The sequence below is a fragment of the Caloenas nicobarica genome, chromosome 11, assembly GCF_036013445.1.
Source record: "Caloenas nicobarica isolate bCalNic1 chromosome 11, bCalNic1.hap1, whole genome shotgun sequence".
Classification (NCBI taxonomy): domain Eukaryota; kingdom Metazoa; phylum Chordata; class Aves; order Columbiformes; family Columbidae; genus Caloenas; species Caloenas nicobarica.
This window is the reverse complement of record NC_088255.1, coordinates 17,750,838-17,778,031: the sequence shown is the minus strand read 5'-3', so window position 1 is coordinate 17,778,031 and position 27,194 is coordinate 17,750,838. Positions and strand designations below refer to the sequence as shown.

Sequence of the window (27,194 nt, the reverse complement as noted above, 5' to 3'; positions counted from 1 at the left end):
CATTTTCAATCAGTTAGTAACTCAAAAAGAGATCATAAAAGGCACAAGTGCAACTGTGCAGGAAAGACTTGAATCTGCTCCTCTTAGTCTTAAACCTGTAAATGAATTGGCTTGTGGGTGCTAGATTAGGTTCAAGGATAACAAAGGAAATGTGAATTCTACTTACTGAACATGGTGTTTAGATAGCGTGAGGTGCTACTACAAGTGCACACAATATAATCATGCTGACTGGCAGCAGCTCAAAGTTTAACCTGTTAATGCTATCCTATTTTTCTTTCATTATCAAAGTTCAAATGATAAATTTGCACAGGTTATTAAAAATATAAACAGTCATCTACGTCAGTCTAAAAATACAAATGACCTGGATTTTGAGGTTTAGCAGCTTAGTAATTACTATATTGTGCTATTTGGTCAATGTTCTGCAGTTAAATACATGAAACTTCTATCATAGCTTCTCTTAAATAACAGTAACATTGGAATTTACTTAAAAGACTAAATCTCTAGTGCACCAGCAAGCCAACATGGTGGTTAGATTATAGCCTCGATATTCACTAGCAATATAAATGACACCAGTAGAGAAAAACAGTGATTTATCATACAATTTAAGTAAAATATTAATACTTACTTTGCTAGCTTTGATTCATTTATCAGAAGATCAGCTGTATAAATTTAATGAATTAATCAGCTAATAAAAGTTGTCAGAAGTTGGACTCAGACCTTAGACATTAGCTGTGAACGGGGAGTCCCAGATTTATCACAAGGTAACTCATATCTCTTCCTTTCGATCTAAGAGATCTTAGAGGCACATAAAATCTTTTACTGCCTGTTCTCCAGCTCTACACATAAGCACAGACAGACAACTCTGAATGGCCCAGAAACGTTCAGAAAAAGGGTGGAACCAATAAAAGATATCTTCAATAAATCCTGAAGCTACGAAAAGAGATACAAACTACCTTATATAAATAGAAACACAACGGTATGTTTGAAAGCATCTGCCGTGTTTTATATTCAAAGCCTTAATATATATGCTGCCACGTTTGCATGTTCTCAGATTCCCGTAACAAGGGAAAGCCATTTTTGGATTATTTTAACAAGCTTTTAGATGTTAGCCACTTGGTTCTCAACACTCTTTCTCCTGCTAAGCTTTTCACCACCACGATTAAAAAATTTAGCCTTTTTAATTAGGTCTTTCCTGTGCCATTTGCTTCTTTTGTCATGTTCTTTTTCATGCTTATTATAGCCTGACAAAAGCAGCTGAACTTTGCTAATTCAGATTAACGACTGGGAGGCCTATTGCAAATTACTCTGTTTTGTGGATGAGTAAAGTAACTGAACAAGTACAATGAAAAACCCAAGTACATTTTGTGAGGTATTGTTCTTGTTCACTTATTTTGACAACTGTTGTATAATTTTATAATACTTCATAATGTAATATTGTCTGTTTTGTGGAAGTAATGGAGCTGTATGACTTCAATATCATAATGAATCATAAAACCAAATATGCTTCGTTTGCAAAACTAGAACTTTAAATGTGCTTCTTAACTTTAAATTATTCTGCTATTTAAGCCTTTACTTGGAAATATGGGAGACAAAGACCTTTTGCGTCTGAATTTCACAGCACACGTGCTAGAGAAGTTCTGGTGTAAAGCAAATAAACATTACAGCTACAATCCTTTTACTGCACCATTTTGTAGGCGAGCTTAATCTTACTGAATCTCCCAATGGCATAACACATGCATCAGCTATTGGAATGTTTAGTTTTCACCTGGGATGGATGAGAGGTCTTGAATGACAGCCTCAAAGCTGAACATACTTTCAATGCGTAGGGCTGAACTTGAACATACCAGCCTGGCAAGGGCGATCTTCCATCAGCACAGAGATGGAGGCGACAAGGGAGTATGGTTGTGTTTACTCCTGATAGTTCTGTGCAGGAAACCCTGACCAAGCCCACAGCAGAGGCACAGGCAATACTTCCAAAGATCATTTTCACTGATTGATTAATTAACTTCTGCAGGTTCCTTGGAAAAGCTGTCAGCCCTACATATATATTTTGGAGAAGCTGTTGGAATTTAGAGCTGTTAACAAATGAAACCCATCAGCCACTAACTGGGAAAACAAATTAAACTTCAGTTTAACAAATATTTTCATTTGTGAATGACAAACAGCTTGAGCACTCATTATTTGGTTTGAGACCACTGATCAATAGACTTTCTCATAAAATGACACCTGTGTTTTATGTGCTCGTCTTATATTCTTGGCTATAGTCCAAATCAGGCAGACACTGTCATCAAATCTCTGTGCAATGGGAATACATTTTTTTAAACTCGTAGAGTTAAATGTCTGCGTAAAGCCTAACTGAAAATTTGGCTGTGCACAATTTGTATGAAATTACTTGAGTAAAATATACTTCTTGTGAAAGGATACCCAAAGAAAAGTGGAAATATTTGTGTCCTACTTTAGTGTGGTTTCTGGGGAACAGCTGTTCGAACTTCAGAGGAACAAATTTTACTTGTTAACTCGGGAAGAGCTGAGTAGGAAGCCAAGAGAGGATCTGCTGAGGCAAGGCTTATAAAGATAGGTTTGAACTTATAAAAGAAGCCTCTCTCAAACATAGAAAAAATAGCTTTTATCATAAATAAGTTTTCTGGAGAGCATTTGCAGAAGTTCTGAAAAATCTGTTAATAAAATTAGGATCAAGTGATCTTTTTCAGAGAGCAGCTCTACATTTTGCAGTTCAGTACGGCTGAAATTCCTCTAGAATATTTACTTTCTTTCAGCATTTCCTTTAATGAAACTTCCAAACCTAAGAGACAAATATTTTGGAGGAGAAATGCTTACTAAGTAGATGCGGGTACATCGCTGGAAGAAGTAGTAACACAGATAGTTACAGCTTTGTACTTGGAGAGAAGAGAGCAATTCGGAAGCTCAGGTAGGACCGAGCAGCACATCACGCGGAGGGAACCGCAGCGCTGGGGCTGGAGACCCCGCACGTCCCCTGGGCTGACGGGCTCTGCAGTCAGCCCCTCTCCTTCCATCACCTGCTTCTACGCCTTGCAAAGCAGCACAACGCGGAGGTGATTTGTACTGCACCAGCAATATTCTTGGCAGACTTACGACCTTTATCCAGTGGAACCAAAGGAAAATGAGTCTTGCTGGGTCCTTTTATTGACTGCATTTCCATTATCTTCACAGGTGCTTTCTTTCCTGGCTTCTTGTTTTATCTTATTACAGGCAGAAGCTACATTTACTGGACAATAGTTTCCACATTGCCTTCTTCATTTCCCAGAAAATATCACTACTACACTTTTTAAAGTTATTTGAGACCTGTCAAATTCTTTATCACCCTTTACAAGAAGGTATTTGTTGTTTCAGTAAGCGCATCACACAGCTGTCTTCATGCCATGGCATTTATACCCACCCATCTACATACGATATATCAATTTTTCAAATATTCTGTGTTCCCTTACATAGCTACAATAGGCTTACAAAGACTTCGACATTTTCCAGCTGTTCATATATTAATTGTTAAAATTGGCTTTAAAAACAGTTTAGGAACAGAGTTATAGAATTACCACTGATTTTATCTCCCTCTCATTTAGGTACACACCTTATGTGAAGAGACATTACAGAATTTTCCATTACAAATGAGAGGTAATGATGTGAACGATGGTATTCAAGTCACATCATCTCCAGTTTTTATATCGTGATGCAAACTGACCTCATAATTTTGTCATCTTCGGTATTTACAGCCCAATAATGCTTCTCTGGCAGTTCACAAGGGCTACTGAATTTATGAGGCACTTGCAAGTCAGGTATTTAACGAATACTTTGCTTGCATTTCTCGAAAATGATTTCTAGAGACATTTAAGTCTACTGTGTGTACTAGATTAAACTAGCATAAGAACTAAGTAATAATTTATACTATTTTGTTTTAAATTTTATTATATGGAAATACAAGTTTTATTTGTTGATCATATTAACTTGATATGATGAAATGCTTTATTTTTACAGATAACAGAGTTTATTCTGTTTTTCAGTACATAAAATGTACCGAGTACTCAATTACTTTAGCACATGCATAAAAACAACTTAATAAAACCTGACTCAACGAGTGTATGGGCAAAAAGAAGACAAACAATGTACCTTGCACTAAAATATAGGCAATTCTAATGCTATCAGAATTATGAAATTGATTCTGGAATAGAGTCCTTGACAAACTGTCAGTCATGAGGTACCTGATATGTCACTCTGTGGACTGCAGTCAAGTGTCTGTGTCCACCTCATCCATTGCAACAATTCATAAGGACAGAGACAGTTCCTCTGAGAACAAGCACCCAAGGCAGAGAGGTTTTCTAGAGCAACATGAGCACTTTGATTTACATGTGAAAGCAACAGGAATCCAGGATTATACTCTAACTCCAGTAATATATTGTGTGCACTAAGAAACATATGGTGGCATGTTGCAATAACTGATGCCTCTGGGTGAACTTGCACAGCAAGTTTCATAGTGTTCACTTGATAAAATCTAACAAGAAGATAATAAAAATGTGGACGGCAAGTGAGACAACTGACTGAAAAACATCTGTGTGACGAGAAACACGTATTATCCTGCACAACTGACTTTCAGTGCGTTACCATAAAACATTTCAGGCTGTTGATAACAAGATAAGTTGTATCTGAAATGTCCTCTCCTCCTGTCCCTCCAACACACATACATTGTCCAGCTAAAATGTGGACAAGCAAAATCCATATTAATGACACCAAGTGAAAGTAAAATAATACTGCTTTCTAAAATACACCTCTTGTTCAGGCTGTTAAATATTGACAAAGTGATGTTGGGTTTTCACAGATACAAGGCAGTTCTGAAACTGGACAATTAAATTAGATTATTTCTCCATAGCTACCCTCTCCCCTTGTCTTCACCTCACCTTATGTTAAAGTCACAGGGATTTTGTTGCTGATTCCAGACAAAATAGATCAAGCTAAAAAACTGACAGCCAAATATCTTGTAGACAGGATCCTTTTGAACTATCCTATGGTGTTGTAACACCCTTTCTTGACTGGGCTATTTACTGAAAAAAATCTCTCTAAACAAGTAACATTTAAAATTTTTGTAACAAACGGATTCCCTGACACCTACGGTCACATACAGAATTCTAGTTTTAAGCCTTCAGAGCAGAAATGGAGAAAAATAGGTGAGAGTGTCTGTATGTCAGATAAGGAGGATTTGCTGTATCACGCATCAAAGCAAGTGCAGGAGCAAGGCCTATGTCAGTTAGTTTAAATACACAGCGGTACATTCAAAACATGCAGAATTCAGTTCTATGTTCCGGGACAATGCAGACAACAACTAAAATACGCAATAGTAAAGCTCTCTGAGAGAAGGTTGCAACTGAAAAGAGATTTAAGATTAAATCAACGAATGTCACATTTAATATTCAGAACACACTAACTGAATCCTTACTGCCTAGGCTATAAATGGTATCTTACCGTGGGTTGGAATGAGAAAGTGGGCTCATTTCTTTCTGATAGTGATGCTCCTGACTGACAGGCTATGGAAAACAAAAAAATAATAATGAGAAAACAACTTGGCAAATATTTTTTCAGAATGTTTAATAAAAGTTTGTAAGAGACCCTTTATGAGAATAGACATTTGCAGCTTCTGATATTAAAATTTTACAGTCTTTTTTCTTATCTGTGAAAATTAAAAGGAATTATTCAGATCCTAGCTGTGCAAAAGTAAAAATTAACTTATGATTCTTGTCCGGGTGGAAATACATATGAATTAAGGAGTTGACCACACCGTCATTTCTCTACTGCCTGTGAGAGTGTTGAGAGTGTCAGGAAACGGAGAGGGAACGGCGGCAAAGTGTTGTCTGATGGAAAGGTCTGGACTGTACGTATGTAGGACGCTTGGTGCAGGGACTCTTGGTTGGATCTGCACTGAACCAACCATTCTTGAGACTCGACAACACTGAGCCAGAGCTAACAGGGCTGGCAGACATGGTTCCTCCCTCCTCAGAAGCATCATTAACAGTAATCTTCGCAGTCCCAAGTGAAGTTTGCTGAATAACGTTTCTCTACGGCACTGCCAATTTGAAACCTGGGTTAAGATGTTCATGAAAAGCTGTAGGGGACAGTATGAATATTCACACAAAATATGATCATTTTCCACAGTCTTCAAGTCTGTCTTACCCATTGTAAGAATATGCCCCAAAGGTTTTAAACTACATTTGGTTTAAGGCATTAAAACCAGTTATTTGCAAGAAAGATCAATATTCATAAACTGGTATAAAAACTAAAGAATTCTAAAATTCAGAAATACATTTTCTGTCAGTATATATGCGGTGCTTCCAGAAGAGACTCCCTCGCTGTTATCACACACCTCAAAAGCAATTCTAAATAAATCACTGAAGCAAATGCACAATAAATGAAAATACAAGCACACGTTAACAATACTTGTATCATTTAGTACATGAAATGCTAAAAAGAAACACTAAGCATTGTGATAGCAATTGCTTTTTTACAAATGAATAAAAAAAAGAGTATGTTCTCATGGTTTCAGGAAGTGGGATATTGTAAAATATATGTTGAGGATGAATGACATCCTAATTACTGCCAAATATGAGTCATTGCCTGGTGGCGGATAGTGCAATTTCCAAATGATGGCTAGCGGAAGACTGGGGATGAGACAGAAAGTAAATTAGTCAGTCTGTGAACCAGAATATCTGTCTAAATAATTTTTAGGCTCATTGCATAGTAAGGAATAGTTTGCCTCAGTTTTGCAATTTGACTTGATGTGAACAGATCCCTCCAGGGGTTGTCAAACTGAGCTCTCAGTTGGAACAATTCTGGGTTTAAATATCACTCCTCTTGTCTGTCAGACTTCAGTTCTGCCAGACCATTTTTGTGTTAAGTGGCTTTCTTTTCTGAATCATCACAAAGGAGGCCAGAAGACCTTCCACAAAGTAGGTATGAACCTGGAAATACTCTTTCAAATATTTCGCAGATCAAGGCCTATGTGGCTGAATTTGTATTATTTCAGAAGTTGCTTGGGGAACGAGGTCTTTCTTCTCTGTGAGTACTCCTTACTCAAAAGACAAGTTTTTGTGGTGGGCAGACGCTGGAGTCTGGTAACGGAGCATTACACCACTACAGGCCTCCAAGATACATCAATGAGCAATCTTGGATAATCTTCCTTGTCCTTTGCATTTCTCACTGTGAATCAGGGACCTTATGCAAGAAGATACTCTGAATTCTCTTCTATATGATCTTGCTCCAGAATGTTTGTGTTACTTCTGAAGTGGTGTCTGAGGTGTGGAAAGAGCTGTTGAAGAACGGGCCAATTCCCTGACGTGGCAGGAAGGTCTTACTGGAGCTCTAGAACGCAGCAAGGCATTTCAGCAGAAACATTTCGTGACCTTTGCAACTTCTCTTGCATAACGTATATATGTGGGTAGAAACCTCACATTATACTCTGCAGTATACACAATTGTGTCTTGCATATTGTTGCAAAGCTAACATGGAATTTCATAGACCTTAACATTCAGGTAAGAAACAGTCAAATACAGTCTTAAAATATTTAGTTCTACATACATGCATATTATTGATTTGGAACTGTGCCCCACACACATTTTACAAGGGTTTACAATTCTCCTTCGAAGTAAATACATTTTAAACCACAAGTTTTTCATATTTGTAACTGATAGCTGTGCTAGGTAATGTATAATATTCAAAGCTATTTTATTCCTTTCTGGCTGTCATAGTTTACAGCAGCTGCTAAACAACTCACATTTCAACAACTTCTCCTGACAGGATATACTCAGTTCCTAGTAAACTATCATAAGTTATAAAATACAGCTTTAGTATATCTGGTTTATAGTTGTTTAAGGACATCTGTTCATCTGTTCTAACTGCAACTTAGCAATATGATCAATCTATGTGCCTTTACATTGAGAAGGGTTTCTGAGATTCATTTGAGTCAATAACATGAGAATTCTCAATGAATCTGGAAATTAGAGTAAAAATGGCAAGCAATGGAAAAAATAAACTAAAAATGTGTTTATATATAAAAGTATTACTTTGATTCATAACTTCGCTATCTAACATGATTATATCCTGCCCTGCCTCACAAAACATCATAGGTATTTCAAAATGAAAGATACACAAAAAGCTGCCTTTTGGTGGTGCTGTTGCTATACTTTCCACTAAGGGACTAAAAGATTGTATAAAATGAACGAAAATTGGGAATAAAAATACTCCTTACTTATCTTTGAAGAACATAAGAGAAAGCAATAGATACTACTGATTCAAATAATCAGAAAGATACTACCTGGAAACATATGTAAGCATGAAAGTTTAATCACAACAAGAATTTCAAGCTGTCTTGAATTTCTCGAAGTACGATAAGAGGATTATTTCTATTTCTTTTCTAAAATCATTTGCCTACACAACTGGAAGATGGCTACACATATACGCAAACTTTTTTGCGGTCTGTACATCAGATTTTGGAAGGATTGATCATTTGCAAATTCTCTTGACTCAACTCAAATGATGACGGCACAGTAACGATCAGTGACATAAAAATGAATTTGCTTTTATTCTACACATATATTTTAAAATAATATATAGAAGATATGAGTATATATATAAGGAACACTTATTGGTAAAAACTGGAAGCTGAAGAAGTGATTACTTTACTCATTTTAGGTCTTACACCAAGACCATGCAAGGCAGAAGATGAAAATCCAGAAGGATTAAAATTTAACACCACCATACCAAAAATGCCCCCAGCTACTGTTTTAAAAGCTTCTGTGTTAGAACAACTTGAGGTGATTAAATAATCACCCTCCCTAATAAATGCTGTTTATAACCTTCTTAGATACTAAAGGTCTAGAAAATAGAATTACCACCCTCACATGAATACTCTGAGGATAGAATACTATTCAAGAAAGATTAGGTTTGCTCTCTGAATTACCTCTTCTGAAAACAAGGTTATTGCCACCAGATCTTAAAGCCTCGATGCCCACCTTGCAAAGTGCAGAGGAGAAACCTGACAAGCTGTATGTGTAACACACATCAACACTTTAGACAACTGAATGAAATTTGGAAAACTTCTCTCTCAAAGACAAATATGTTGCCTTTTACACTTGATTTATGCAGAGAAAGAAAGTCACAACGGACTACTGTGAAAAACTACAGCCATATTAAATTACAATTTAAATTACTAACCTATTATATCTAAACACTTTTTCAGACTGATGCTATTAGTCTGAAGCTACAGAAGCTGATCAAGGCAGAAAGATCAAAGAACTGACTCTGCAATCACGTTGTGCTTCACTGAATACCTGAGCAGTACAGTTTACTTTAAAAGTTCGTTTTGTTTTAGTCATGTAATTTGTATTAACAAAACCTGACATGTCTAAACATTCTTATCAATTTCCTTATAATTAAACTACTAAAAAATTAATGAGGCTGCTATTCTCTTTATTTGAATTCCATTTGTCCAGTCTGGCAGATTTATACCATGTTTGAGTCTTTTTAGTGAGTACTGAGAAAAAGTATTGGAAATACGATGAAATCAGTTAAATGTGTAATGTTGACATATCTCCAACAGTTAAAAACTACTACTGTTTCTCTAATATCCTGCAAAATATTATTTGGCAAACCAAGTTCTTATTTGCATAATAGACCACTTATGGATATATCTCTTCTCATTTGAAACCTTCATTTACCAGTGTACTGCAAAATCCCAACGCTGTGTCGACCGTTCACTACGGAAGGTGGCTACTGCAAGCCTCTGTTTGGACCCTATAGATCCCTAGAGGTAATCAGCACCTCCCATTTTAGAGCATCTACCCTACAATAGTTTATACTGGGGCAACACAGCAGCGTTTACTCTTCTAACATTAGATCTGCCTCAGAGTTGTGTGCTTTACTTAAGCCACATTCATTGTTTATTATTGTTTCACCTATAATAAAATAAGAACTATGCTGCTGAAATACAGATGGAGTCACAAGGTTATCTAGTTTTACAGCGGCTCCTGCAAGTACCTTTATACAGTTGCTGAAATATTATTCTTTGATTTCATACATTCAATAGCCTTTGGTGGACTGTAACAAATATTCCTCTGCTTCTCATAACAGTACTTTGTCACATAGTGCAGCTGTGCACGATTTTGTAGCACTTTCTACCAGGACAAATAATGATACAAGGTGTAAAATACAGAAGGGTCACATCCTAAGCGCTCAGAACCACTGCAGCTTTTTGCTGCTGTTCTCCTGCTTCAGTCCTTGAAATAGCTTTCATTAGCTTTTCAGTAATGGGACTTTATCACTGTAAGCAGCAATTATTTTCCACTACTCACACTGTAATGCTGTTGCTGACTGGTATATCTGGGTTTCATTCATTTTTGAACTATTTTTAAGTACTGTATCACACACCTGCAGGTTGTCAGCCACTATTGTGACAAACTGTACAGCCTACTTGATTATTCAGGATTCTAGGATGGAATATATACAATAGGTTTGCTCTTTGTCCATGGTGGTACTACAGAACCTGATGGAAGTCCATGTGTTCTGGTTGTGTGTTTTACTCGATAAATTGTAAAAACCTTTTGCTAATGATATCTTAAATTTCAAAGCTACTCAAAGCAGTTTTAATATTCGAGACTCCCGAGGAGTCTCAGAATTGATAGAAACTACATAGAGAAAATACTGCAGGTTTAGACTTACCGGGGGGAAACAAGAGTTCCAGGTTTCTGTATCATCGCTGCTTGCACTTATGCTGACATTGCAGTTGTCAATCTGTGATGTGCTCAGCCCATGTGAGATCCCGGCATCCCTTACTTCTTCATTTTGTTGTCTCTCCATGCTGGCCAGCATCTGTAGTTCAGATGGACTCAGTCTATTTGACTGGTAGTTTTTCCAGTCATACTCCTGCGAAATAAAATGGAAAAAGTCAATAAAATAGACAGGACCATGGAACAGAATATATGAGAATCTTTTTTGGAGAATCTCTTCGAGAATCTTCAAGATGCTGTAACACTAAAAGAGAAACATAATCTTTACTATAAAAGATTAGTTAACAGATTTCTGTTCAGCTATGAAGGTCAACCATATTTACACGTAATGACAGGAAGGAAGAAGAACACAAACACTGTTATGGACTGCAGTTTGCATCCAGGGTGTTCGGCGAAGTTGCTGTTCCACTGCAATTAAAATCAGAAGAGGCTTTCGGAAACTCAAAAATCCAGCACCTAAAATTGCTTAAGCAGTAAATGCAAATCTTGAGATAAACCAAACCACACAGTTATCACAGTAACATAAACACCACCAATATAACATTTAGTTATTTGTCAAGCACAGCATAAAATTTCTCTGGAAAGCTACACGTCAGCATTAAATTATAAAAGTTATTTTGGTAACTTGCTAGTGTATATATTTTAAGATTAACATAACTATATTTTCATTTTTCTTTATACTAATTATTTTTTTCCTGTGGAATAGCCTCCAGCACTCGGAAGCTACTTTTTGGCACAGATATGTGTAATCTGTCATTTTGTACAAGGTGCAGGGAGATGACAAATTGTTAGCACAACTGCCACTCCCCTTCTTTACCTCTGGCTTTATGAGGTCCAAGCTTAATTCCTGAGTAGTGTGATTATTACTACCATTTTAAATCCTAAAATAATACATAATTTTTTCTCTAGACCCTTACTGAATACAAGTTCTTAGCTCAGTTACTACCAGTTATTTGTTCACTTCTTACAAAGCTTGCGATGTTACCTCTGGCAAGTATTAGCGTTCTACCAGATCTATACCTGCTATAACTTTTATTGATACTGCTGAAGATGCTGATTTCCTGTTAATTTTCCTATATAGAAGCCTTCTGCATTTATTTGATTGCTATAAGAGAAGCTTCAGCTTATCTTTCTTACCTCGCATATGAAGCAATTGGTATGCAGTCATTAAAATGACAGGATGAACTAGCACTGTGCAGCAGAAAAGCACTAAACATTCAAAGAACATTTTTCTCACTCTTTAATAAGGGCAAAACATTGCCCGGCTCCTCCTTTTCCTTTACATCTATGGAGAAAGATGCATAGATTTTTGGAATTTTTACAAAACAATTCAAAATATTATTTGTTTTTTCCTCAGCTTATTTCAAATTGTAGTTCTGATTTCTTTTCCTGTAATGGTCTCACCCTAGAACTACCATATTTAGAACGGAGAACAGATGTCACAACAATTTTCTGTCTTTAACATCCTGTACAATAAACTCGTTGTAATGAAAGAGAAATAGTTTGGACTATTTATTCTGTAGCTTCAGATGACTACTACAAAAAAACCTCTTCACGAATTTTATGTTGTCTCAGCAAATTTTCAGAGAGAGAATTTGAAAACTGAATTTGAGATTAAGTTCACTTTGTAATTCAGGAGAAACTTTTGATGTAAGAAGTAATTTTGCAATACTCATAAATTTGTCTAAAATATTTCATCTAGTAATGAAAAGCTTATCTTGTCTTTTTGCACATACTCCCCTTATGACAAAGCATTTGTATTAAGTGCTTAAAACTTTTGCTAGATTGACAAAACCTGTTGTTTAAAGGATTTTTTTTTCATATATAATGACATTTGCATTCTTCTAGGTTTAAATGATTTATTCAGAATTGTTTGAATGTAGTTATACATGCGGAAAACTTTAATTACCAGCTATCTACATGCTTGCACTATTACCCAGAGGGTGGTACCTCTTCCTTAATTAAAAATATTTGTACTTAATAGAGAACTCTATTAAAACATGAATAAAACATTGCAAGCAACCAGGTTCTTAAAGACGTAATTCTTAAAACAATGAACAGTGTTTCAGAATGGAAATAAAATAATTACATGCCCACAGCAAACAAAACACCTCCAGTGTTGTCTCACTGTCATTAACAGTATTATGTCAGCACTTCTTTTCTTCAAACTTGTGGGGACCTAGAATACTAGTTCGTTCCTGTAAAACTGCTTTGACAGATACATATGCAAAGCGCTTTTTTGTACGTGGTCAGAAAAAGGCCACATTCAAATAGCTTATTATAGTAATCTTAAAATCATTGGAAACATTCTTAATAAAAATTAATAAGAATATATATTTGACTTTATTCTGTAAGTGCCAGGTGAACATGTTTTCTAATACAAATGACTGTTAAAGAGGCAGTCAGTGGCACTCAGATTTGGTATCAAACCTTGACTGTGGCCTAGTACAAAAAGAAATATCAAAGTAGTCCAAGGAAAGGCTTCTGGATGGGAAACTTTTATTACTTGATCAAATATGCCAGATACTTTCATCTTGTATTTTGTAGCAATAAAATAAAGTCTGAAACTCCTGATTTTCTACACATTGATAATAGGCTTTGACCTTGCAAAAAATACTTCCAAGCAACAAATTATAGTATATGTGTGCAATACATTTACAACTACAAGTGCAGTATGGTAATAACCCTTCTGTCTAATTCAGCAATTTATTGAGAGGAGGAGAAATGATACCTCTTTTCCTTCATCTTTTAAAACAAAGTATCACAAAGAAGTTGTAAAATATACCTAACGGTTTAAAAACTTACTTGCAATCCACCTAGGTAGTCTATAGTTACGTTCTACAGAACCAAGTTGATCGCTGCATTAAACACTGTTAGCAATGTAATCAACATACCACTTCATTTGTTATGGACACAGATTACAGTTCTGATTAGTAATAAATATAGTTGAACTTGAAGTGGAACAATTTTCCAAAACTGGAAAGAATCAGGTAACCAGAGAGGAATACTTTTAATCACAAAAATGTGAGTAGCTACTGGAAAATAGAAAAAATGAATTCCTATAGATAAAGCTAGGAAGGAAAGGGGATGTAAAATGGAAACAAGTTTTATTATACACTTACAGATACATGGATATTAACACACCTAATATCAGTATCAAGTGGGGGTTTCCTATCAGTAAAAATTAAAACATCATCTTATTTCTTCCCCAAACCAAAAGAACACCTGCATCGCATTCGTCCACATCTTCTACATCACTAGTGGTGATTCTAACATCTTTTCCAGATAATAAATACACAGAACATATGCTGCTATTGGTAGGGTTTTCTCTCTTTTTTTTTTTTAATGGTCTTTAAGATCACCAGCCACTGATATGTTTCATCACCATAAGGTCTCAGCAATGGAGGTGAAAATCAGAAGCAGTGCTGTATTTCACTCCCCATCTTTCCCTCTAATCTGCTTCTTTCCCAAAGGAAACCAGTCTCCATGCCCTTCATGGAAAAGGATGTTCTGTTTTTATAATTTTGTTCAATTACACATGTCTTTATCTATTAACTGCTGTGTTTTCTGTTTTATTTGGAGTAATATTTTGTGTGCCACGAAAAACTATAAAATCAACTTTCAGACTGAGTTCGGTAAACATTGTTATGAAGAAACCAGAATATACCTGGGTGAAAGACATTATGTCTTACTTCATGCAAATAGGTATATCTAGTATAGCTTCTCTATACAATCTAATAATTTAACCTCAAAGTAAAAATCACTTACACAAGTCTGTGTTGATAGACATGAGTTTTCTCTTGAGATTTTCTTGAGAGACTTTCTACTGACGGATCTTTTTAATTGACCAGAAACTCCTTCACATCCTTCAGTTTTTTCAGATCCATATAGAATTGCTTTTACGAATTCAGATTTACTTCCAGCTGGAGAAAGAGAAAGGGTGGGCTTTAAGCTTCTCTGAGAGCTAACAGAATCTGTTTTTCTCACAGTGGAACTCTGTGGTTCGGACAAGACAGTCTCTTCAATGTTATGTTCGCTGTGTCCCTTATTCTTCCAGTATTCATTTCTCCATGACATCCTCTTCCACGGGATCTCTTTAAAAACTGCTGGATCAGATGGTCCTTGCCTGTTGTGGCTCATCTCGAGGTTCTCAGTATCCTGGATGAATTCACTGTTGTCATCCTAAGTTTAGGAAACAACAAGGACGGAAAAATTTTCAATTTCTTCACTGAAGGCTTTGCTGATGAACCCACTTGTTACACTTAAAAAAGCATTTTTGATAGTGTTACGTGACGTGGTCCCACCTGCCACAGTCATACAGCCCCTGCAAATAGCAAGAGTTCTTGGGTTTGCTGCCACCACAAGTTTAATTATACAAAGTCCCTGACAGAAATTTGAGCTGAATGCAAAGACATTAATATAATTGCAAAATAAGTCACTTGATGGTGAATGGTCTCAAAAGAAGCAATAAGTTTTATCTTTACTGATATTTGACTCTGATAATTGAATAATACCGCTGAACTATTACAGCGACTAATTAGTAACCACTAAAGGGAATTTATAAATACTTGCTGTTTTCAATTTGCAGGCAGAAACATTTCCTCCCCAAAAGCCAAAAGTGACATAAACTGTGTAATTCTATTAATAGCACAGTTATTATTGTGCATGTCTTACCAAACTCAATACATGCAACAGCCAGTGTTCGCTTATTTGAAATTTATCCTGATTCATAACCTCTCTCTTACACTTTACAATAAAGTATTTTTTGTAGATAATACTGATTTTCCATAGATTTAATAAAAAAGTACATAATTCTCCTTTGCAGCTGCACTAACTTCAAATGTAGACTAGGATGAAACTGATTTAGCCCCTTTAGCTGTAATATTTTTTTTATTCATGATGCGGTGACATAAAAAACCCAAAGAAAGCTTTTGGAATTTTTGGACTTTTTAGCAGTATGAGATATTTAAACCACAAAGATAGGCGTTTTTTTTAATTAAAATGAAGTTTTATTTATGTTTTCCAGGAGAAAGCCAATTTATGCTCACATGCAACTATTGAAATTGTAGGTTGAGATAAACATCTTATTTGATATAGGTCAAGAGCGTGTACACATCCATGTGTGTTATACACGAACATAATGTATTTGAATTTTAAAGAAAGCTGTAATACAATGAAAATAAGACAATAGAATGAAAACCTGTAGCAATATACCTTACTTCAGCATGTAAGATTAACATATATTTAAGAAAAACTATTTCTTATAATTACTATCAGCAATTTGGTTTCTCAGAAATACAGAATATAGAATATTTCTGTTAAGTTCAGTCCATCTTACTATTATTTAACTTGGTTTCATTTTCTCAGCTATGAGCAACAGATTAGAATGCTAAGAAACAGATTTTTATAATTAAAAATGAAATACATTAGCACATTCATAAAAGTAGGAGTTACTGTAATAACACAATGCAACTATTCAGTGAATTGACAATTTGATGAATTTCTATATAGTATCAGCTGATACATTTGTTAAAAAAATATTTATTTTCTTTCATTTATTTCATTGCTGAAAGATTTCGACACTGCAAAAGAATTAAAGTTGGTGATGCTGAAACAGCTCAGACAGGATACGAATCAGAAATACCAATCGACAGTAAAAAGCTGAAATTTCTTAATTCACTTTCGACAATGTTGGTGAGCAAAACGGTCCTTGCTTACAGTTTGAAAAAGCAGAATGAAGCCTTATTTACTGCACTCTTGCTCAACCGTAAAGGACTTGTATCTCACTCAAATCTATGATTCAGGCTTTCCCAAAACCTTTTTTGTTGTAATGATACACGATACATCTCTCTGTTAGCACACGGGCTGACAGAGTTCGGTTTCTTTTGTCCACTTGTTACAGAGGGTACACCTGCATTTTCCCTCTGTATCCAGTCAGACAACACAACCTGACAAAGACAAATCCACCTGTAGGTATAAGGGGAAAAGATGATTTATCCCCTCTGTCTAGCTCGAAGACAGAATTTCATCCTAGGAGTTTCAGGATGAAGGCTACTTTATCAAGAATTACACGTACAAAGTGGCCTACCTCTTCACTGCTGTCAGTTCCTTCAAAGTTATCTTCAATTTGGGTTTGCCCATGTACCCCGTTACTGTCTTGCTTCAAATCCAAAGGGAAAAGGCAAGATTCTGGCGATACATTTGGAGATGTCCCATGAGGAGCTGACTGAGGGCTTGATGAAAACGTGAAAATCTCTTTACTATTTGCTTGGTGATCACTGCTTTCCTTGCCGAGATGTTCAGAGGCGTTCTGTGGTGAGGTTAAATTAGGCCAGGCTGAATCTTCAGTAGCTACGAACTGCTCACTCCTGTCCAACTGAACTCCTTCTGTGAAACTTTCTGGGAACACCCACTCATCTGAAGCATACAGTATTTATTTTAATGCCAAGTATGTAAATTACATGTTAACCTGATCACTCATTTTCTCTGGAAGTTGTACAGCAAAATAAGTTTTTTTAATACAGAGACATTCTGCTTATCGGATTTATATAGTTGGAAGAGTGACGAGGATGCAACAAAAAAGACCAGGCTGTTTTCTAAGTGAGGCAAGGTTAATCAAAACATTTCAAGATCTCAGCTCAAAAAATCCACAGGCTATGATATGTGGCATGCGAGCCTGCAATTTGTAAATCTGAAACTATTTAGCTGTTAAGATTTGAAATTGTTGAACTGAATTTCATTTTAGGAAAACATACATTTATTAAATTTGGCTATTAATCTTTTTCTATAAGCATTTTTTGTGGCTGACATTTTAAAAAAAATAATCACACATAGTTGGTGGAAAGTTCATAATATTACAATCTACTGCTTCTTTATTGCTGAAATTCTTCACTTTCTTTTATGCCCAGAACTTATGGTTTAAATCTCAATTTCAAACTACAGCTCTGATGAAAAATAGTGTGACATGAAAAATGTATGAAGATATCTGTTTCACCAAGTTTCCCTGAATACAGGCGGTGCTAATCTGCCAATTTTAAAACAAACAATAAACTACAGAAATGGATTTAAAGATTGAGTGCACCATATAAACAGGAAAAGGCCATTTTTATACTCTTATTGTTAAATTATATATTTTACTGTTTGGAATGACGGTATAGAAAAAAAATGTCAATTTGATTGATTAAAACCAATCTCAAATAGCATCTGAGAAAAGGAGAATTGCTCGAGTATGCAATACTCCCTTATCTTCATTAAAGGTAGTGTGGTGTGGATTATTCACTAGATCTTGAAACTTTCTGGCTCCATAAAACAAAGTTACCTTCAACTGTATTAATAAAGCCTCAATAAAAAATACTAAAAACATAATAATAAAGTAGCACTGCAGTAATAAAATGCTTGCTGTCAGAGAAGACAGTAAATTTACTGTGGTATTCTACTCTTCTTAGTTTTGTTAGAGATAATTACCACTTCAGGCAGACTCAGCAGCTTTGGGGGCGGGGAGAAGGGGGAAAATCTGAACCATCACAAATGAAGGCAAAAGAAGGAAGAATGAGAACGCCAGGAGAAACAGCTGTCTTCTGACTGGCTTGCTGTGATTTTTCCAGTTTACTGAAGAGAGCTAGTAAAGCTACCGAACTCCAGTTAATATCCTAAGCAGTAATTTGTACTGGGAACCAGTGAAAAGTAGGGATTTAACACATCTTTTACATTCATGGTTTGCACCTACTCGGTTCCAGAAAAGACTATTTTTCAGTGTCTACATGAAGACTCCCAAATTTACTTGAAAACTCTTTTTATGTTAGATAATCACACTGGTTTAAAACAATTCAGTAGGTCATTGTCTACTCTACATAAAAAGTCTATTTCGTAAAGTCTCTACTCGGATCAAAAGTATTTTATAAATACAAAGAACTATTGCGAAGATTTAGCGTCTACATCGTATTCAGTCTGAATATTCTGCTTTTTTAGTCTAACTTTCTCTATAAAGAACATCCTTTGTTTCCGGAGATGTTGAAGAAATACACCTGGGTTAGTAACAAGTTAAATGCAAATATCAGTTTGTATACCACAGTACTTAATGAAATACGCAGAGGGGGGGACAACAGAAAAGTTTAAGGTTTTAAGATGACATTTTATGCTACCTACAGAGTTCAGCAACTTCTGTAACCTGCAGTCAGTGTTGCATTTTCTTAATAGTCTACAAGTGAAAGATACGGAGTGTTTTGGACCAAGCCAAATCCCGTTATCTCTCCACCACAAATGATACTGGAATTTCTTTTTAACTCAGCATTTCCATGTCAATTGAAATGAACAATTCGGAGGATCTTCTTAGCAAAATATGCAAATTACTATGTAATCACAACACTGCAGCAAACAAGATAAATGCAAGAATGATCACCTAAACATCTAATTAGCTCTTCTACATAGTCAGACTTATGCTAAAGCTTCTAATTGCAGCCTAACATTTTAATGAAGGTTTCAGCACAGCATAAATAAGATTGGTAAGCTATAAACAATGCTTGCTCATTTTATTTTTTACCTTGCTTAAAAACAATTTACCTTGGTAAAGGTACTGAATATCTGCTACAGGAGACATGCTGATTTGAGGTCTATAATAAATCTAAGAGATACTATAAATAGCAGTGTCTAACCTCTAAGGTAATAAGAGCAACCACTTATGAAAACTCCCCTCCCCACTGAAATTTAAATTAATATTTACTCAAGTTAATGGCAGAACAAGTGCAGTACTGTCCCAAGCTCACCATAGGATACGGTTGCACAAAGCTCAAGAATACTAAATGTCTGGTGATAAGAGTATTGTATGACAAAGCAAACCTGATATTACATAGATTCCATAATTAATATCCTAAACTCCTATCTGGAACAAGTAAAAAATTTCTCATACATTTGATGTTTGGAGTCTTTAGCATTAAATTGAATAGGGATTTAAAGAAGAAATTATTTTTAGTTCTTTCCCTTTGAACATGAAAGCATGGAATTTTTTTTTTTTTTTTATTAGCTAGTCACCGCTCTGGTACTCTGCCTAATCCTGTAAATCTTTATCAATGCTCAAGAGCAATTCTGTTGCAGGGTGTTTGATTTCCATAATCCCCCACAACACAGACTTTTATATTTTATGTGAACTGTTTGAATCCTTCGAAATTTACAACAGACACCCTGCGCCACACATAACTAAGATGTAAAATAACATAAAATTACCACCATACCACTGGTTATCTCCCATGTGTCTCTGGCTGCATTTTTTAGAGATAATCTTCTATGACTCTTCTTGTTTGCTGATGGTCTTTGTGGTGAGGTGAGCTGAAAATCTGGTCGTCCACTCTCAGAGGTTTTCTGAGTCTGAATTTCAGGGCCTGAAATACAACCCAGAAGCTTATGAAATGCCTATGAACACTCACTGTGTGCTTTTCTTACTTGAGGTATGGAAAAAAACCCAGCATATGGAGCATTGTCCTGGGATAGAAACATCTTCCAAACAGCAGGGAAATCTTGTAGGGCAGCAGGAATATCACAGTCATAAGAGAGGAAAAATTTAACACCAGGTATGGAAGAAGTGCAAACCATGTAAGTCACAAAAAGCAAGCTTGCAAAAGTCTGCAAAATCATCAAGAACCACTGCAGTAGCCCAGTTATATCCATGGCATGAGGGAAGGAAGAATATGTGTTTAACCTGTGGCTACTGCCAGCAGCTGCTGATCCCTGGCTCAAACACAATCCAAATAGCTGAAGAGAGAATAAGCATTTATTCCATCACATACAGGAGAATAAGCCATGATTTAATATAAATGTCTTCAAGGATTAGAAAAACAGAATATGAATCTTACATTCTGAAGTCAGAACCATGCAAAAATTTGGGCGGTTTGTGAACTCCACATATTCTTTGCTTTACGCTCTTACCATTTTGACTTACACTTCCAGTTGTTTGGTGAGTGTTTCTTTTGCCTCCTTGATCTAAAGAACCATTGCATGGTGAGAACGATAGCTCCCATCTCTCAATGTCTTCTACGGATTCAGTTCTCTTTCCTGAATTCTGAAGTTGGCATGATCTATTGCTTTTGGTACCCCAGGTCTTTGTTACCTTGAAAGAGATTATTTTCTTAATGAAAGACAAAAATGTAACAGCTTTCAAAATACTCAAAGGCAAACACAAATTTTGAATTAAGCTTATTTTTCAAATAAATGTTTCCAAATCTCCTTTTTTTTTTTTTAATATTACCTTTTCAGGAAACTTTATGGTAGGTACAGTTCTGTGAGGTATGTTCAGTTTTCACAGTTTAGTAACAGGCAGAGGATTTTTTCCACTGAGTGAAAGTAAAACAAGGCAAAGAAAAGGAAAATAAAATAAAAATTCGCTATCTGGATAAAACAATAGAGAAACTTGTGGCTATTCTGGGATGTCAGGAGTCCTTTCATCTTTGGAGAAAGGAATCTCACTTTCCATCTTAGCTTTCCATTGACTTCCTACAGAAGAGTCCACTTCCCTTGGCTGGATCCTTCATTCATGGTGTTAAACTGGGAATTGTAGTCCCAACCAGATCCCTAAAACCTGCACATGGTTTGTGCACAGAGTGGGAGCAGCTGCTTTCCCTGGGATTGTAATCGACAGCAGCACATGAGCTACTGTACGGCTGCCGATCATCCAGAGGGAGCACAGCGAAATGCCAATTCTGCTCTGCATCACAGATCTCATCATAAGGAAAAATGTTTACACACATACACAAAAATTTCATAGTGTCTAGAACAAAAAAAAAAATTTAGAAAAATAAGCATAAGAAATCACAGTGTAATTTCAGTAGGAAGAGATCTCCGTAGGCCTAATGCTAAAATTACATCAGTCTGTTCCAGTCAAGTTTTATCCCTGCTTGTCAATCCTTTCCTTGTAGAAGCGGCAGCAGTTTTGTTGTAATTTCAGCCTTCTTACCCCTCCAGATACCTTTGTGTTGACTCTTCTGTTTGAAGATGGAGGTGGCCCAAGGATCTTTGATCCAAATGCGATATGTGATACATCCCGAGTTTTACTGCTGTGTATATTGCCTTGTTCTCTATTAACCAAGCTACCTAAGAAAAATAAGAGGTGTTTAAGGAAATATTGCAGTGCTTACAAAAAATAAGTATTAATACTTATTTCAAATCAACTGAAATAAACCAATACTGAACATAGATAAAAATTACATTCCTTTACAGCACAATTGCTAGAAATATGTAGAAATAGCAAAATGCACATTTTACAAAAGTGTGTCAACATACAAGCAACAAACTTTCAGTCTATTACATAGATATATTTCTAATCTCCTTGCTTTAGACGTTTATTTAGAAAGGAGCTATTTATAAACAGCAAAAAAAATGGTTTGCATGATTTCTTTAGAACTTCAATGAAAACCAAACTTGTGAGAGAAAAAACAACTCTAATGAATAACAGAGTAAATAAATAATAACACAAGAAAACTGAAGCAAGACTCTCAAGGTATCACTCACAGCTCAGCAGAGAACTATTTATCATGCATTAGCCACCAAATATCATAATTTACTATACTCATAAGCACAGAAGAAGCCACTTTCTGCCATTACCTTCTTCCCTTTTTCCTGATGTGACATTTGGTTGCTGCTAACAGCTGCCATTTCACAAGATTAGATGACCTGTCGTGGTTTAACATCCATTTCTTTAATTTGCTGACTACCTTGGGATGTTGTTAGCTCCAATTATAAAAGCTGATTTGCATGAAAATCTCTGTTTACGAACACATTAATTGACTGCAATTAATTACCTACATCTACACATAACAGTGTGTTGATGGCATAATGAAATAATATGTATAATTAAAAGTGGATGAGACTAAAAATAATTTGAGCTTCCAATTAAAATGTATGTAAACATACTAAAGCTTCCATTTTCAAGAAGCCAAACTTCTGAAATTTGGAAAACACATCTGGAAGAACACATGCTATGTTCATAAGATGGGATTAAAAATAAAGGTTAAACCTTGAACTGAAGGCATTTTATTTTCATGCAGGTCAGGGATCTTACAATTAATTATTTTACTCTATATACGTAATGGTTACAAATCTTTGTAGTCGAGACAGTAAAACCTGAGTCTTATTTTAAATGAACATTCATTTTTCCATTTAGATATATCATTCATACTATTGTATTCATCTAAGTTTTCCAGTCCCTTGTATTCCGACAACCCAGGCAAGACGTATTGACTTTTCAATACAGTCACTGAGAAACTGAATTCAAGAATTTCCTCTGCTATTTCAAAAACAAACTTATAATCAAACTTCCCAACAGAACTTTGGCTTGACTACTTGTAGGGCAATAATACTCTAAAAATATTATTTGCCCTTTAATATTACAAAATCGGTACTAGCATGTAAAATAAAGCTGAATGTAATTAAGTAAATGTATGATGGGTCTTACGCTAAGCAAAAATTTAAAATTTCTCCTATTAATTTCGGCTGCTGTAGGACACAGACTGCTGTTACTCAAGAGGTATCAATATACCATGAGAGCAAAAGTTAAGAACTTGAACAAGCGTCAACATGGTAGCTTAGTGACGATGATCAAATCTTTGAGATGTTTGTTTGTTTGTGGTTGTTTTGAGTTTGGTTTTTTTTAATATTCCAGCAAAAGCAGAAGAAAATAAGTTTAAAAAGTAGTTTCTTAAACATTTCATATTATCAAGGTTGTTCTCAAAGAAATATTAATACTTCTTACAAAGTTCATTTTTCTTTAGAGTTTCATGAGATGCTATACATTAAATACTATTTTTGGCTGTAATCATCTTGTCTTTTATACTTTTAAACTTCACCAGTAGTTATCATTCCCTGTAATTTATCTTATTCATTTGGTCAATACTTTGCACAAGTATTTCCAGAGCATTTTGACAGAAATGGTGGAAGTGATCATTCCCTGAATTCAAACACTGAGGATGAGAATCCTCAAGCCTGAGAAAGCACTAAAACCAGTGGAATAAAAATGCAGCTTCCTTATCTACAGCACCACTTATACCACCGCCTACACTGGAGAAGATGTATTGGAAATGTACCCTTCATCTGATTTGCTTCTCCAGACCCACTTCTAAGCTACTTCAGACCTACTTCCTTCTCAAAAGATTTTCTAACTACCCTGGTTTAGTATGATGAATCGATGACTCACAAAAGCTGGTACAGAATAAGGGGAAAATGAAAAACTTTAGTAAGACATTGCAATTATTAAATGGGTCAAATTAAAGGCTTAGTGTTGTGTCTTGTACAGAAGCCAATAACAATGTAACAAAGGAGTAAAGACAATGCCTATAGTGAAATTTCACCTGTGTATTTTTCTAAGCTCTAGAAGTAAGAAGTTTATGTGCTTCTCAAGTTTAAGCTGAAAATAACAATCAACATTTTCTAATAAAATAAGTTAAATTATCAGTTCTCCATGAAGGACATGAATCAGAGCATACAAAATATTCTCATTTAAAAAATCCATTATAACCCTCTTTTTTTAAAAAGTGCCTGCACATATTCCAGGATATTTACCGTTGCAAACAGATCTACAGAATAACTTAAAAAAAAAAAAAAAAAAAAGAGTAGAGATTAGTTACGTGCAACCGGATCTACAAAAACAGTAAGAACCTGGGAGTGTAACGACTGAACAGCCACACTTCAATTTACATTCAGAAGACATACCTCAAACGTTATTATAAATCCAATGTTTGAATTAGAATTTTTCAGGCTGCACACAGATCTCAAACTATAAAACAGATGTGTCTATATGCTCATGATATTGCAGCTATGCAAGGGTCTTCATGTTTTATTTTAAGACACTGGAACTATTAATGCACACTTTTACAAAAAAAATCCATTATTTGTACACATACTGTATAGATCATATTCACAGTATTTTAATACAACACACCTGTTTCTTGCACTGTCACTGGATGCCTCCTGCATTTTATTTCTGGCTTGTGAGTTTTAGTCAGTTTCAGCACTTGTGTAACTTGCGGCACGTCCATATTTAGCTGGCAGATTCGAGGAATAGCATCTGTGGGCTCACATGGCATAAATGGAACACACAGATCTAGAACCAAAACACATGGGCTTTACTTCACTCAGATGACACAATGGGATTAAATTCAATTTACATCATTTGTTAGATTACTTATACTGTAGTTCATATGGTGGGTCTGAATTTAATAGATTATGGTCATTTGAAAAATTTCCTGCAATTGTCCACGTTTAAGACAATAAGCGTGTAAATTTTGAAGTGATACTATGTATTTTTTTTAGGCAAAGAAAATGGAATACACTTAAATTAAGAAATATCCACCAATGGCTGGAATAGTCATAATAGATCAGCTTCTTTCATGTGGCAAATGAACAAGCAGAACATGATCAAAAAATAAATTTTCTTAATTTTTATTACAACTCAGCTTTAATTCTAATGTTGATACACTGATTTTCAGACAAAATGAAAATCTGAAAATGGTATTGATATCAGTGGGACTGAAGTAGCAAATAGAGAAGTCCCATACGTGCAAATAAAAAAAATTCACTGGCTTTAATTCCAAAGGTTGGACAGTATTACACTTTCAGGACAGACTAAAAAGCCATCAACTGGTCTATTCTCGTGACATCAGGCACTAGTAGAACGTGATCTGATTGTCTCTGCTTTCCCTTTGATAACCAACATAGACTAAGTTTATGATAGTTCTTCTCTACAAAGAAAGATATCCAGAGTCAGAACCATTCCTGATGTTGTGATGCAGATTCATTCCAAATTTTATAAGACCTGAATATAGTAAACTAATGAATGTTAGCTTCTTTTCCAAGGATAAGAAAACATAACCCCCAAACCAAACACAAATAATGGATCAAGCATTGAGATCCTAATGGAAAAAAATCAAGCGTCCCATGTTACATTTTATTTTTTCACCAAGCCAGTACATTATTTACCGCTGCAAGGCAATACTTAGTGATAAAAACCCCAACGTAACCTCAGGATTACTATGGAAACCAGAAACTAGGTATATATAAAGCTTGTATGCCACAGTGTCACAGGGCAGATAAATTCTTTCCTCTTCTATCTCAGTGATCTCATACAGAAATAATTTCTTATTATATGTGGTTTCTCCTTTCTACTTACTATCATTTTAAGAATGTGAAACATACTGTATATGAGCAACTAAGAAAGAACACACACATTGCACCTTGAAATCACTGTTTCTACCACCAAGGAGGCTTAAGCAGAGAACTTGACCCTCATTACAAGTTGCAATGTCATTGCAGTCAGTGGAACTCAACTAACTGGTCCGATCCTCTGAGAGGAAACAAGCTTTATCAAATCATGATTGTTAACTCAAAGTTAATTACTAATAACAAAAAAATACTATTGTTTTTCTGTAATTGAGTATGAAGTCTAGAGTTACTTTAATACAGCTAAACTTTGAGACTTGCCTAGATAAGGAAATGCGTAAGCATACAGAAAATACTAATGCCCACCAGCTGTGTAATAATCACAGAATTAATAATCCAGTAATTAAAAAGGCGATATTTTACCATGTATACAGTTTATTAAAGCTGTCTATTCATTAACTACATTTTTGAATTTTGGAACTAATTTAAAACATTTATGCACATTTCAAAAACTGTTTAGAATGGAAGAGAGAAAATGAACCAACAGAAAAAAAGCCAGTGAGGCCTCTAACTGCAGCTTCTGCTGAGACTTCACCAGATTCTCTCTGTAGCCATTTTTTTCATTAATATTCTTCCCAACCTTACCAACATACTCTCCCTTATTGGTTTAGGTTTTCCAAATGGAAGATACATTCTGTTAAATCTACAATACTGCTAACTGTTCCTCCTTCAGAAACCAGAATGCTTTTTTCAGGTGTGTTCCTTCAAAAGCCACTAAATGAAAATTGGAATGAAACTGAAGCAGAACTGTACCTAGGCTGCCTCTAAAATAAGAAAGTGCCAGCTGTGCTTTTATAAATTCCTCCTCTATTACTGCAAATATCAGCAAGGAATGAAGTTTTCTCCTTGGAAAATAATGACTCAGGATTACGATGCTAGTTTGGAGACTGGTAAACTTTTGACCAATATCCTGCTCTACTACAAATACAATCTCTCATTTTTCACCTCATCACCAATATTACTTTTCCAATGAACAAGGACACATCAGGATAAATGGACTAAAGATCACAGAAAGATGTTTATGATAGTTTCACAGCTCTGTTTCATTTAATAATGGTTTGTTATAGTTTTGCCTTGAATTATTTAAAGAAAGCTTTCATCAGCTGCTGATGTCCAAAATTAAGAAAACGAGCAGTAAATGCTGCTGAGTTTAGGTATTTATCTTTCCTTTCAGATACCCTCTTATTGGCCAAA

At 35.4% G+C, this 27,194-nt stretch overlaps 1 protein-coding gene across 2 annotated transcripts in view; it reads right to left on the bottom strand.

Annotated features, from left to right (window-relative positions):
* The window catches only part of CFAP20DC (CFAP20 domain containing), a 48,503-nt gene that overhangs the window by 6,735 nt on the left and 14,574 nt on the right, over positions 1–27,194 (bottom strand). For both annotated transcript variants that reach the window (XM_065642694.1, XM_065642693.1), the window contains exons 8-15: positions 24,724–24,885; positions 21,757–21,881; positions 20,721–20,901; positions 20,030–20,176; positions 16,891–17,219; positions 14,571–14,984; positions 10,735–10,938; positions 5,491–5,552 (exon numbers count right to left, since the gene is read on the bottom strand). In XM_065642694.1, the coding sequence (XP_065498766.1) occupies positions 5,491–5,552; positions 10,735–10,938; positions 14,571–14,984; positions 16,891–17,219; positions 20,030–20,176; positions 20,721–20,901; positions 21,757–21,881; positions 24,724–24,885 (1,624 nt within the window). The remainder of the gene's footprint in view (positions 1–5,490; positions 5,553–10,734; positions 10,939–14,570; positions 14,985–16,890; positions 17,220–20,029; positions 20,177–20,720; positions 20,902–21,756; positions 21,882–24,723; positions 24,886–27,194) is intronic.